The sequence below is a fragment of the Linepithema humile genome, chromosome 6 (assembly GCF_040581485.1).
Source record: "Linepithema humile isolate Giens D197 chromosome 6, Lhum_UNIL_v1.0, whole genome shotgun sequence".
Classification (NCBI taxonomy): Eukaryota; Metazoa; Arthropoda; class Insecta; order Hymenoptera; family Formicidae; genus Linepithema; species Linepithema humile.
Genome location: NC_090133.1, coordinates 20,588,739 through 20,603,205, shown reverse-complemented (window position 1 = coordinate 20,603,205; position 14,467 = coordinate 20,588,739). Strand labels below are relative to the sequence as shown.

Sequence of the window (14,467 nt, the reverse complement as noted above, 5' to 3'; positions counted from 1 at the left end):
GAAAATTAAAATTATTTCGAATTAATTAAAATTCTTATCGCTTATTTATTTTTATGAAATTTTATTCGTTAAAGCATTCTAGATTGCAATTTTTCACTCAAGAACGATTAAATCTGAAAAGTGTGGCAGTAGATCAAAGTATCTTTTATTTTGCAAAACTTCGCAGATATCTTATATTTGCGAAACTTGAGAAAACTTGCGCTTTAATGGCTTCAGAAGTTCCTCCATTCGCGTCGATTACCGATAAAAAAAAAAATAAGAATACTGTCAGTGAAAAAAGATGTACATATACGGTCATAAAACAAGAATGTAAGTCCGCGGTAGTGGAAAAAGAACGTAAGGATACGACAGTTGGCGTGAAAGAACAGAGGAAGAACTGAAATCATCGCTCTCCCGTGTGAAACCTCCTGAGGTTACAATACCGCAAGCGGTGAGTTAGGGTGTGCTTATGGTAAACGTGTGTTTCAGTGGAAAGTCATTCTGACAAATTCACACTGAAAGCTGACAATAAGATACCTCGCTGGAAAGCTCACAATGGAGCATAAATAAAATCATCTCTTCGAGGTGAGGAAAGCTATCTACTAAATAAGAAACAAAAAAAAATGAATATCTTATTGATATTAACGCGGTGTGTGCTGGGTAAAAGTATCAATATCTATTAAACTGATATGTTCTTGCGCGTGTGGGAAGGCGTGAAACGCCTGCGGTCCAATGCGTACATATATTAACGCGAGAGCAATTCCGTGCGCATCTGCGGCCACACCTCGCGCGGTATGCGATGCGCGTTTGCGGCCAATATGTAAATTCGTTAGAGCAAAGCCACGAACCGCATCGCGCCACGAGAAGGAACGCGGAGGAGAGAGCGGAAGGGCGGGAAGACACGGTGAAGGTGGAGACACGAGTTTCGAGCTCTTCGACGCTCGATTAAAATGCCATTGGCGAAAACGCGCCGCGGGCATGCCGAGGAAAGCCATATTTTGTTAGCGACACGATCGCGCTCCTCGGAGGAGCGTGATCGTGTCGCTACGATCATGTCCGCTCCTGAATCGTGCTCGATCTCGGTCCACCGTCCGCGCGCTTTCGTTTCAGCTAAGCTTCGGACGACTGCGCCTTCGACGAGTAAAAGTTGCCGAGAATAATTATTACTAATCTTTTTAAACTTTTCAAACGCGCGAAATTAATAAAGTTGGAAAAATTTCCGTAAATTACAATGTGAAAGTAGCATCAATATTTTTTGACAGCAGCAAATGCTGAGTTCCCCGATAAAATCACTTGAGATGTTCATTAGAATGATGATATGCTTTTGAAAGTGCAGTAAAACTATGTGATGGATAACAAATTAGCAATAGCACGAAGCGCATTTCCGATGCAAATTGAAAAGACGTACGCTTGCTACCGTGCATTAAAATCCCGTTTGTACTACGTATTCTCTTTACAATCAACGTTTCGCTTAAATAGGTATTCATGTATTCTGATACATTCCAGTGCGCTACGTACGTGCAAGGCTAAAGCGCAGCGCGCGTCAAAAGATTTCTACTCGGTCTTCTTTCTCCGCGTACGCATTTATCATTGCAGTCATCCTTAGGCTGCAAATAATGCAGCTGGTTAAGTGCACTCCCCTTTGATCCGCGAACGATCTAACATCGCGCGGCCACGCTGGATCCTCATACATCTCTTCCGAGAGCTACACGCCGCGTGTAGTATCACGTACAAATCCATCTACTCAAAAAAGTGGCCACGCTAAACTACACGTGGTAAAATGTTTCCGAGACACCGAGGAAAAAATATTCATACCGCATAATGCAAATTGAGAATTAAAACTAATTATAATTTCCTAATACAAATCAGACATCACGCTAAATTCGTATGAATATTAATTTTAGATTATTACACGTAGGAAGAAAATGCGTCCATTACGAAGATATTGTTTCCTCATCATGAGCAAAAGATTGGCACCGCTATTCGACAGATCGCGAAGACCTCGCGTTTATCAAGAACTGTCAAGCTGAGGAGTGACGAGTTAAAGAGTTGCCGTGCCGCTTCGCTGCCTGCCTGCGCCTGCCTGCCTACCTGCAGAATAGGCAATCGGATCGAACGAGTCGATTTGAAGCGCATCCGCGCAGGCAAATTGCGCAATGCAGTTTTGCATAACGTTTCGCACGCACCGCGCCGTCGTTCCCGTTATGACGACGACGCAAAGCCGCAAGATCGTCCGCCTAGCGCGAGCGTGTACACACGATGCATACGCCTTCCCCCCCGAGCGTGGATGCGCGCACCGACAATAGATATTCCGTAACGCCCACGTTAGCGGGAGACAAAGGCCTGAATGGCCGGCCCGGCAGATGCACGGGTTACACCGACGGTTATGCACCGACGTAATGCACCGACCGAGTCCGACGATTTAGAACGCAACGATGCGCGCCGCGTCGCACCACACCATGCCGCGCGCGCCGTACTGTCCGTCCGTTTATTCGTTCTTCGTGACGAAGGCGCGGTACGCCGCCTGTGCGCGCCACGTAAAAGGCTCGCACACGCACAACTTACCCACACGCGCGTGTATCGGCGCGGAGTTACGTAATTCGGAGAAGAGTACGCGGCCGGAGGAGCGACCAGCGTAGTGACGACACCTTCCTACGAATAGAAACGAGACGGAGAGACGGAGAGATCCGGGAGTGTCCACTCTACGAAACGCAAGGCTCGCGCCCAGCCCATTTCTCACGACGGAACGTCTCCTCCACGGGAGGAACTTGAATTCCCTCGCGAATTCCTACCTCATTGTCGATTGCCTTTCGATATGCTGCATAGACTCGACAAGTGTTGAAGAAATCGTAAAAAAAAAAAAAGCTTACGCTATTCTTCCAATTTTTCTCGTCGCATTGACGAGCGGACTTTTACAGGCTCGCAACATTCTTCGAATCTAACGTCGCTTTTCTTGCGCTGAAATTTCATCTCTCTTTCTCTCACTTCGCATGTACCACACGTAGTCGGAAATTTTCTAATTTAAAACAGAACTAGATGAAAGCTACCTGGTGGCTCGCGGTGCAACCGTATTCAAATGCAACAACGTGCCTTTCCGCGTCTTTGCGGCGCTGCACGAAAAATCTCTAATGAATTGGAAACGTGTCGCACACGGCAAGAGGCATACACGCCCGTAGGAACGTCCGATGACGACATTCTCTTTTGTCAAGAGGAGAAAGACCCCGGCGACGTTTGAAAGCGCGGCTCAACGATGTCCACCGCGAGAGTCGGACTCTTCGGATCAGCCCACGTTCGGCCTTAAAAGCGACTCTTTTTCCGTCGTCTCTTCTCGCCCACGAGGATCATCGGCTGAACGGAGATCGTCCGTTTCGATCCCGCGAGGAGATCGCTTATGACAGTCGTATGACAACGGATCGACGAAACGACTCAATCGAAAGGCAATCGATAAGAGCGCGACGATACGTCTCGCGTGGGCCGTCATTTGCCTAGTTACCCACATCGCCGGCCGGTCACGTGAAATCGGAAATTAGAAATCGAATAGATAATGTGAGTGCAGATTCCGGGTTTCTAACAATGAGAAATCGCACGATCGCCAGCCGGCGCGAAGTGTCATAAATCTCGAAGCCGGCACGCGAGCCGTCGACGACGACGAGACGATGACTACGGTTAATCCTACTTCCCGGGCGTCCCAGTTTCTTCGTTTCAGCGGGCTTTAAGATTCATGGATGCAGCGGTGTTGCAAGTAGGTCGAATGCGACGCGAAGTCCGTCCGTGGCTTCGATTAGTTTGCGTTTGCGAACGCGTACGCAAGCGAGAAGCAAGTGGCGTTTTCGCACATTTCCACACGAGATGCGAAAACTATTATTATACAGATAGATGGGTTCGTCAGATAAGCTTGGCCGCGGCAGATGAAATTACAATGTTCGCGGCGTAAAAATTCATCACATTTAAAAGGTCTTTTGACTTTCACGCGTAAAGTAACTTTTAAATTTTTATCGCTTTTCAAACGCTTCTTTTATCAATTTTATTCATAAAATATCACGATCATTTTACGGTGCGTTCGTTAATTTTTTGACGAATATTAATTATTGAAAAGCAACGTTACTATAAAGCGACGTATCGAAATAAAGTTTTCTGCTAAAACACGATATCGGATAAACTCTGTTACGGAGAAAGAGAATTGCGACGAAGGATTGAACTTGTCCGGGGACCACGGCGCTCGCCATTAGGGGCCGATGCCATTAGCGCCGCTCTGAGTGATAGACGCCAACATTAGCTGTCCGGCGACTCGTAACTTTCGCGGTTATCCACGCTATTATCCCGCGAGAAGGCTCTCCGGATCGGAGCGATCTCGCCGCGCCGTCCGTCCCGGAGCTCTCTGCCAAAGGTTCGCCTTTCAGGTTTGCCTTTAACGGGCACCCCCGCGGTCTCTTCTGCATCGCCGACAACGAGGAGAGGAGTCGCAGCAACGGGGGGATTCCACGGCTGCCAAAGGCAGGCGACGAGCACGAGGCTCACGGAGGAATCCACGACTATCGGAAGCGATCGCCGAATGCACCGGCAATAATTTACCCCCCGGGTCCTCCTTCACCCTCGTCGCGGCCAGTCGTCGAGTCTTCTTCTCGCGTCTCCTCTCGACGCTTTCGCGGAACATCGCGCCGCTGGCTGCTGTGGGAAGAGTATCGAAGGCCCGTTAGGCCCGTTTCGCAGGTCGCGGAATTTTCTCCTACGGTAGGAGAGACACGAGGCGGGGGTGACGTCGAGATATACGGAGTGTATAATCCCACAAGCGTCGCGCCTACTTAATTTAATCCTTTCCTTAGATGGTCGCAGCTCTTAAATAAATATTTCCGCATTATTGCTTGACACAACTTTCCACGCTTTCTTCATTTTTCAGATCGTCTCAGTTTCCGATTCTTAATGTGAAAAGTATCATAATTTTTTAAGTAAAAAAATTTTAATAAATACTTGGCAACTTAAAAAGTCAATATTAACTCAGTGCAAAAACAATAAAATGTTTCCAGTTTAGATAAATTTATAAATAATATACTAAATTAACGTAATTTTTCTGATTAATTACAGAAAGGCTCGCTTTGATTTTATTGACATTCTTAAGATCTCTAAAACTCTATGATATTATTATATATAACTTCCCTAGTATAACAAACGCTTATTGTATTTATCAATTCTTAGTCTAAATAAACTTTTACTTTACGTGACAGAAGTACAACCGCGCGTGTCAGTGCCTGTGACAAACAATTCGCGATTACCGGCGGCTGCATTAATCAGCGCATATCGCCCGATCGAAAATAATTTAAGATCTATTGTGCCGTTTCGCATTGCGCTATCTGATAAAAGTTCGCTCGCATGAAGCAGGTCTTAATGCTAGCCCGCGCACATGCCAGAGGAGAATAGCAGTAAAGGCATTGTTAGTAGTGCGCGTCCCGTTACTTTGTTGCAGTTGACAGCGATAGCCGAAGCAACGAGGATGGCCTACGGCGATGACTATCGATTTCACGGAAAAACCACGCGCTTTTATCCTCCGGTTAAATAGACGTTTCATTCACCGCTGACGTTAAGCAGTTACGGCATTTCGCGTCCCCTTGAGAAACATTCGCATCATCGTTTAATCGCGTTTAGCGTTAATCGCGTGAATTCGCGATGTATTATCTTGCAACGTGAGCCGCGCGCCGGCGAAGAGGCACAGGCGTATTGAAAATTCAGACGTCAGGATGACGCTTGTGTTTCATGGGATACATCGGATACGTCTTCGAGAGAAGGAACGATCGCGTACAAGCTCGTGCGCGCGTAACGCGACTATAAATATTGCACCGCGGCCGACTACACGCCGTGCGCTCTCGCGCGGTTACCGGTATCCGCGCCGTAATATCGCATCGCGAACAGCCGGTGGAAGAGAGGAGGACGGCCAAGATTAGTTCCGATTGCCGGCGCGCCGGAGAGTTATAGGAAGGGCTCACACCACCGGTTGGTGCTCGCTCGCTCGCGCGCGCGCGCGCGCGCTCCCGGCCGGGCATCGGTCCCGGGCTACCGGCTCTGCTCTCCTCTGCCCGTTAATGAGTCATGTTTAATTGGCGTGGGAAGCCCGCGGCTTACGTCCACCTAACGGAATTGAACCGTACCCCGATACAACCGTGCGCGGATGCACCCAGCGCTAATGTTCCCCGTCTTTCCCGCCCCCCTTCATCTTCGCAGGATGCACCAGCTTGCAGCAGTCGTGTTCTCCCTCGAGACACACGAGCGATAATCCAATCAATCCGCCACTCTCAGGCAAATAAAGTTGACGTAAAAACTTTGCTATTCTTTTTTTTTTTTCTTTTTCAGTTAGCAGCATCGTTAAAAAGTATAATGGCACCTGTTATAAACGCTTTCTAAAGCACGGCGGGATTCCGTGACCAATTGCGACCGGATTTGCAAAAACACGCCATCAAATTATGATTTCACGTCGCTCGCGCGTGATTTGACGCGTGCCAGCCGCGAGGCGCATCGACACCGGAAATACTGTCGTAACAGATGGTACGCGTCGCGCAAACGGCTCCGGACATTTGCGCAGCCCGAGGCGGAGGATTAAAATTTTTTCACCTTCCTCGTGTGCTTATTGCATTCGACTTTTATCAGTAAATCTTTCTTTAATATTGATATATAAAGGTGTTAAAAAATATCATTTCTTTATTTATGTAAAATTAATTGAAAAATGTAATTTATAATAATTTTATAATAACGAAATTGATTTTTTCCTGTGTCAATTTTCATTCAGTAATTGCGAATCTCTTTTTTTTTCCCGAATAAAGTTAAATATGTAAAATTACTGCAATTATTTACACCTTGAGACATCTGCAATTACTGACTGAAATTTAGCATAATGTGACGAATGAAGACCATCGACCATGTCCTTCAACGGCGTAGCCGTCTGCGAGCTCGTAACTAGCGCGTCGCACGAAACGCGACGGATCTTGAATACGTTCTCTGGTGCACCGGCGATTCTCTATTTTCGTTTCGTGAAAGGATCCACGATATTTCATGTCACGGACGCGAGTGAGAGAGCGTTTTATTACCATGGCTGGTGTATTGCCTCATAGAGCGGCGGCGCGTACGTACCTTACGTTGCTCTAACGACAAACTACGCGAACGCTTGCGATAGTTGAAAATGAAATCGAAATCAGATATGTGGTCACTAATATCCGTGTAATTGGAATTATACATAAATTGAGCGAACAAATATATGCTTCATGAAATAAGTAAAGAAATACCGCTGATTAAAAATTTGTGTTTTTAATTCAAATTATTGACAACTATTGAAAAACTTCGATTATTTAAATAATCTTGTATATTATATTTGCAAGAAGATTTAAGAAATTAAAAAGTTCTCAAAAAACTTTTAAACCAAAGACATTTAACTTTAAATTGCTTTAAACTTAACTTAATAATTTTGAACTTAAGTCATTAGCCGCTGATGTAGTTATACTTTTTATGATTTTTAGTCTTCTTCAATAAGATCTTGTTAGATTTTAATATAAAAGTCGAAATCCAAAATTGTCGTAAATTATAATCAGCACAATACATAATTTGTGTAATATATTTTTCTATTTTTCTTAAATGTAATATTGTTCTTTTCCAATAAATTGCCAATATGTTATATTGTTTCATTATCACATTAAAATTTTCAATCGGCGAGAATGCCCGATCGAATCGAAGATACCACATTTCGAATCGCAGGATCCTGTTTATCGTCAAGATTCGCGCACATTTGCGAATCACCGGTTGCATCGTCGGAACATCGAGAAAAGAGTACCTACAAACGCATTCGCGAGAGACGGCGGTACACACGTTCGTGTTCTCTCGCGCGACGTACCTAATATGCATCGCGAATGCCAACACGAGTCACACCCATCATAGAGAGCCTGTGGGTGGCGCCATGTATTCGCGAATAAGTCGTACGACCGGCATCCACGACGGTCCGCCAAGTGCTTCACGAACTGCTCGAAGCGACGAGGCGCTCGTTATTATACGTGCACCGTCCATCCGAGGCGAGATTTTATCGGCATGAATAATCGCGCGGAAATTTTAATGTCCGTTAAGAGCAACGACACCTAATCGCGCGAGGATGACGTATCTCGCGAATAATTTACGAGTGTCTTCGCTCTCGAATGTATTTACAGCACGTATCGAAAAAAAAAAAAACAGAAAAAAAATATTTAATCAACCTCGTCGGCAAATTATTTCGCATCTGGAGATCATGACTGGCAAAATTAATTGTAATACAGAAAAAAAATCCTATGTTTATCTAGTTTTTACTGAGATTTTACAGTAACTGACAATTTTTTACGAGAGGTGAAATGTAGAATATAAACAATTTTTTAAAATAACGCAAATAAAATTAATAGAATGTAACATTATGATACACATAAATGCACGAATCGCGATGCAAGATTAAATAGAATGAATGTTTTTCTACTGCGAGTTGGCGAGTTCTCAAAAAAAAAAAAAAAAAAAAAAACATGTCGAAACATCGGAATTAGACATATTGAGGATAAAATGGACTCTGACTTACCTCCCTAGACGTCGGTGCCCCCAGGACGCAGGGGCTGTCCGGACGGCGGGGCGCACTGGCCCACCGCTTGCTCGAGAGCTCGCTCTCCTCCTGAAACAATAAACGTGACCTGTAATTAGACAAGACGAAGGTAAAGGTGATAGGCGGCGGAGTCTGATGAGCGCTATTATAGCAATCGTAATGGCCGCCTTGGAAACGAAATTGCTCTTCGCAGAAAATTAGCAAGAGAGAGAAGGGTGGAAGGGGGTGAGAACGAAATAGTCGCAGTACAGGTCGTGGGTAAACCCTTACTGCGTGCTAATTGTGGAAAGAAACGTTGTAATTTATTTAATATCCGTCTGAAGTAATAATAGATAAATTACTAATGTCAAAGTGATAAACCGAACTGACATGAGTCTTTTTACAATAAAATTATAAGATTACGTAAAGTAAGGAAACCATAAAAAATATAAAAACTCTGATAAAAAATGACATTTGGAAATTTTTGCCACAATATTTCTTTTCTGTGTGTAAAAATCACTGCAATATATAAAATGTAGTGCTCTGCAAATAAAGCTCGCCTCGCAGCACCACGAAATTGTATCAATAATGCAAGTTATTTAAAATGAATGAATCAAAGAAAGATATTGATTCTCTTTTCCCATAGAGATCTCTATATAGTGCACCGGGATAATTAAGATTACATCACATTGATGCAAATTGTCACTGTACTGATTTGATAGTTCCAGAGTATACTATTTTTGTAAAAAAAATATTTTCAAATTATTCAGGTTCAATAAAAGTATTCTATTGCGTAGAAAACTAAATAAAATTAACATAGAACTTTATGACAATTTGAGTAACAATTTTTCATATGTTATTGCTTATAAATATAAATATCTTACCACAAATGTTTACAACTTATTACGTTAATCAAGTAGCTATTGCAAGAAAGATCATATAACATAGTAGGAACAGTGGATATGAATCAATCGCAGGAAATAAAACAGCGAAAATAACTCAGATCGTAAAGGATTAATTTATCGCGTGACACATGCGAGTTGCAATATACAGGTATCTAGCGTAATCTCTATTGACATAATCCAGGACAGTGTTTCACTGTGTCTACATAAAAACAGCAGGCGTCTTCTGGCAGCGCAACTCGGCGCGCACGCGAGCACGGTTATTAAAACATTAAACAATTACGACTCGGCTCGCGACACACACGAGTCGAGGAAGAAGACAGAAGCAGAGAGAGGAGAGAGGGGGAGAGAGAGAGAGAGAGAGAAAGAGAGATAACGGCGAGGAATTGCGCCATCGTTTCTTGCCTCTCAACGTATGTACGACAAACCGCGACGATGCTAGTGACGAGCGAAGGCGACGATGCATTATGTACCTTGGCCGCACCGCTTGCTCTCGCGAAAGGCGAGACCACCCGCGTTCAATGCGACAATGAAACAATCACGAAATACAGATTCGAGCGAGCTGATCGATGGTGGGAACACCGCGATCGCGTTATTCGCGTAGCTTCGAAGCTTGCGCAAATTGTACACCGGTGCGTTAATTAGTTGCTCTTTTTAACAATACAAATGAAATGAAAGAAATATTATCGTTGTTTTTATTCTTTTTGATGTTATGGAATAATCGTACTTTTGTGTTATAACGCTATTTGTAAAAGATATTAATATTTATATTAATAAATTTTACAAGACTGTTCACAATTTGAAATATATCTCCATCATGCAACACAATACAGTGATAAAATTAATTTATTAAATTAATACTAGAAATTTTTATGTATATAATCAATCTTGTTTTATCCTATTTTGCTGTACTATCCATTTCATTATCTTGATGAGAGAACCATATACAACGAAATAACCACACGTTAGTTTCCTCGACGACAGCTTCGCGCTAACATAACATACAGCGTGTATCATACTCTTATACAACACGTCCCTTATTGAACAAATTACTTTCTCTATTGATAATACCGTGGCACGGGCCACGCTGGATTTACGAGACGCCGCACTTACATAGAACGAACTCGTTCCTCCTCGTAAAGATAAAGCTACATGATTTAGAGGCGTAGCTAAAAGCAGTGAAAATGGATTGCGTACGTACGCTGTATCGGACGGCCACCGCAAGCACGCCCGCAAAATGCGCGATGCGTCATTATCGTCTCGTTATTATATTACACATTACATTATTGCAGCGAGCGCGCGAGCACCAGTTGCGGCTTGACCAGCGTTACGTTTACTTTCGCCTCGGATTTCTCCTATTTTCCGTAATGCCGCAAAGATTACGTCGCGGAAATTGAATCGGCGGCGTCTTTGGACGCGCCGAATGTGTCGAAACGCGCGGAAAAAGCACCGATTCCCGCGATCCGGTCTCGTCGAGAACGAAAGTTCGGAATAATAACGATTTGCAGTTCCGCGATGGAAACGAGCATGCAGGATGGTTCACGTCTGGCAGCCGAGAAAACGACGACTCGCGTAGCTTAATAACAAGATCCGACCGCGCCACTTACGCGGTCGTTCGTATTACAATGTGGTTATTTGGATTCGCGTGGGCACCGCGTATAAACTCGTTGATAGAAACGTGAAACATCGCGAAGTTAGTTCCGCAGTTCTTCACCGAAAATGGATACGAGCTAAATACGTTCTCAGACGCCTTTCTTCATCACGTCGACGTGCCTTTCTGTGATGTGCTTTATTTAAGATAGGTAACGACGGAAATATCACAGCCTATACATCTTTCAGGTGATATAAACCTAATCTCGAAAATCTTGTTAGAGGAGACACATTGCTCTAAATTACTCGCATCTTATATAAACCTAAATAGAAGCAATTTTTTCAAGTTAAATAAGATACCTGCACCTTATTTGAATCTAGATAAAACTTCCGTAAAAAGGATAAAAATTTTTATTCATGAAAATTGCGTGAAAATTTTAAATTGTGTTAGTTTCTAATTTAAATTTTCATTTAAAAAAATGTGTTACTTTATATGGTCAATAAAATAAAAATGTAGAGTAAGTTGACCATTAAGGATTCAATTTATCGCATCTCAGAACTCGATTTATACGACTCTCGATACGATCAACTCTTATAAACGACGAAATTATTTATATTAAAAGACCCTTCTCGACGTGTTTATGATTTCGTGGCACGAATTCACGTCGCCCACACCTAAAACCGACCCTGAAATATTCATTCGAGGCTCACCCGTCGCGATTCATGGCGCTTTTATACGCCGCGGTAGAATTCCTTGCTTCGCGGCGGTAGAAAATTCCTAATTAATTTACGAGACGCATCACAGATCAATTCTGAAGCAAATCACGTCGACTGTCTCGTGCCAACGCAATAAGCAGGAACTGATTAATTAAATAGGTAGATTTTACAGATATAAAGTCGAGATACTTCAAAAAAATGCGTCTTGCATAAACGTATAAGTTAAATCTTTCATTTAACTCGCAGCGTGTGAATCGGATTTTTCTTTTAATTCTATATCGACGTACGATTCGCATTCGGGAGCGGCCGTTCTACATGCGTACGTATTCACGCACTGCACACGCACCATTGCCTCGTTCCCACGCCGTCTTTGGATCGTTAATAGATTAGAGCTTCGAAAGCTCAAGCATTCTGGCGTTGCCCGTTAATGTATGCCGCGTAATCCCCTTTCGCGCACAGTGTGTGAATTACGCCGATCGGGCGTAACGTAAATTATAACTTTCGGTCATAAAAGCGAGACTATGAAAGTGATTTGCAACGCGGTAAGAAGAGATATCTCTCACAATCCTCTTCCATCTCGCTTCTGCTCAATTACGTTTTCGCGCGAGCTAAACGGGGAGAGGGAGGCCTCCTGAAATAATGAATAAAATCATTGGCGCGAGCGCGAAACGTGAGTGAGTTCGTTGTATCCGTTCTCTAACGCTCGGTAGCTCGGCTAAAGAGGCTTACGTAACGCCAGATATTGGCGGAATATTTATAAGTTTAAAATCATTAATAGTGTGCAACCGCACTTACAGGCGCACGCCTGTACTTATTGCAGCGCGGTTAGAAAGGTTAGTCCGATTGTGTTATCGAATCAATTTCGCTTTATGAAAAGTTAATTACATGCTTCGCCAAGTAAGTTATATTAATTTGATAAACATTTTACATTGTATGTAAGATATTACATAATATACCTGCATTATTACTAAAGCAATTTTTCATTGAATGCGTTAATGTCATTACATGATTGATTTTTGATAAGTTTTAATGCACGAATATGATTTAAAAATCATGAATTATACATAGATACATAATACTTCTCATCTTTTGTATTAGTACATTGACAAAGTATTTATAATATTAATGTTGTACAATCCCACTTATCGCGAGCTACCGTATTGCAACACGGTTAGAAAGTCGGTCGCGAATCCGATTGTGCACCAAATTGTTTCTATTCACGTCGTCGAGTGTAAACACATAATTACATTAAAATCACATTAAAATACGTCTCGGGCGTTGCAAAATTAACAATTATGACTCATAAGTGCCGGATTAAGGCGGCTATCGTTTCATCGCACCCAAGTACATAAAGTCGGATATGCGACGCTAATGGTCTTCGCTTAATTGCCCCTCATACATACACTAGGACCTCTAGTATTTTATGCAGCTGTTGCCTCTCGTGTTTTTTATGAAGATTCCCACTATTATATGTACGGATAATAGGTGTTATGAGTGTGAATTATTTTCTGTCCCCCAAGAGAACAATCTCTCTTCTGATAAACATATACAACCTGGACAATAAAACAATAAAAAATCTTTAGAAGTCTTCCTACTTTTCATATTTTCATATTTTTTATGTAATATAAAATCAAACTTAAATTTACTTAATTTGAATAATTTTTACAATGTTAAAATCAAAACTAATTTTTAATATTTATATATATAGTTTTAAATCTCCAATTAATACAAGCAAACTAAAAATTTAAATTATCAACATGAATTTAATATTCAAAATTAAAAATAAGAAGAAACTACTTAAAATTTGTTTTATAAACTAAAAGAATTACGTCGGTTTTAGGTTCTTGTATAAAAGAGGAATAAAATCAGTAAAAATATACGGGTCGCTAAACAGAGAGACGATGAGAAAAAGAAAGCGAGCGAAAAATAGGCGATGTGCAAGAATTAAGCCGCACCGTGTAAATTATGCGAAACGGGAAATGTATGCGAGCTACCTAAACGCTGGGTGCGACTCGCACCTGCTTCCAAACGGCGGTACGTGTCGGGCCGCGATTTATAAGTATCGATACAAGAAGTTTCCCAGCGGGGCGGTTAGGACGAGATTTATATCCGGGTACCGCGCGGGTAATATCAAAACAGAAATGCGGAATGCGAAGGGGGCTACCGTGCGCCAAGTCATTCAATAAAGAGAAACAATGGAGCGTTGGTGATTTACGAGGGTATTTTACTAGCGACCCACGTACACGCTTAGATCTACATATTATACCAATATCCACGGTGTTACTAGACAAACGCTACTGCTATCCGCTTGTACGCGCTCGCCGTACGGTGCACGAATTCGGCTTCCATGCCGGAGTCGCGTGACTCGCCGCCGGATCCTTGTTTCCTAATTTTCATTTTCGGAACATTCTATATATCAATAAAGTAAAACTAGAGCAAGCAGGAAGTTGAAGTCTGTCTACTTATATTAATATTCTATGTAAAAAAAAAAAAGGATAAAAATACGGGACGCGCGCGCGCGCTTTAAAAATTGATTGCGCGTCTACACACGTTTTTCGATTTAGTTAAAAAAAAATTCTGTTAAAAATTTGATCCAAAACTTGATGACAGACCGATTGTTGCAATACATTTCTTGTATATTTATTTTTATGTAAAAAAATAACATTAAAAAATGTGCACAATGTACTTGCGACATATATCAAAAATACTT

At 42.4% G+C, this 14,467-nt stretch overlaps 1 protein-coding gene across 2 annotated transcripts in view; it reads right to left on the bottom strand.

The window, feature by feature from the left end:
• The window catches only part of LOC105671821 (uncharacterized), a 305,353-nt gene that overhangs the window by 190,924 nt on the left and 99,962 nt on the right, over positions 1–14,467 (bottom strand). For both annotated transcript variants that reach the window (XM_012366293.2, XM_012366291.2), the window contains one exon: positions 8,549–8,638. In XM_012366293.2, coding sequence (XP_012221716.1) covers positions 8,549–8,638 — 90 coding nt within the window. The remainder of the gene's footprint in view (positions 1–8,548; positions 8,639–14,467) is intronic.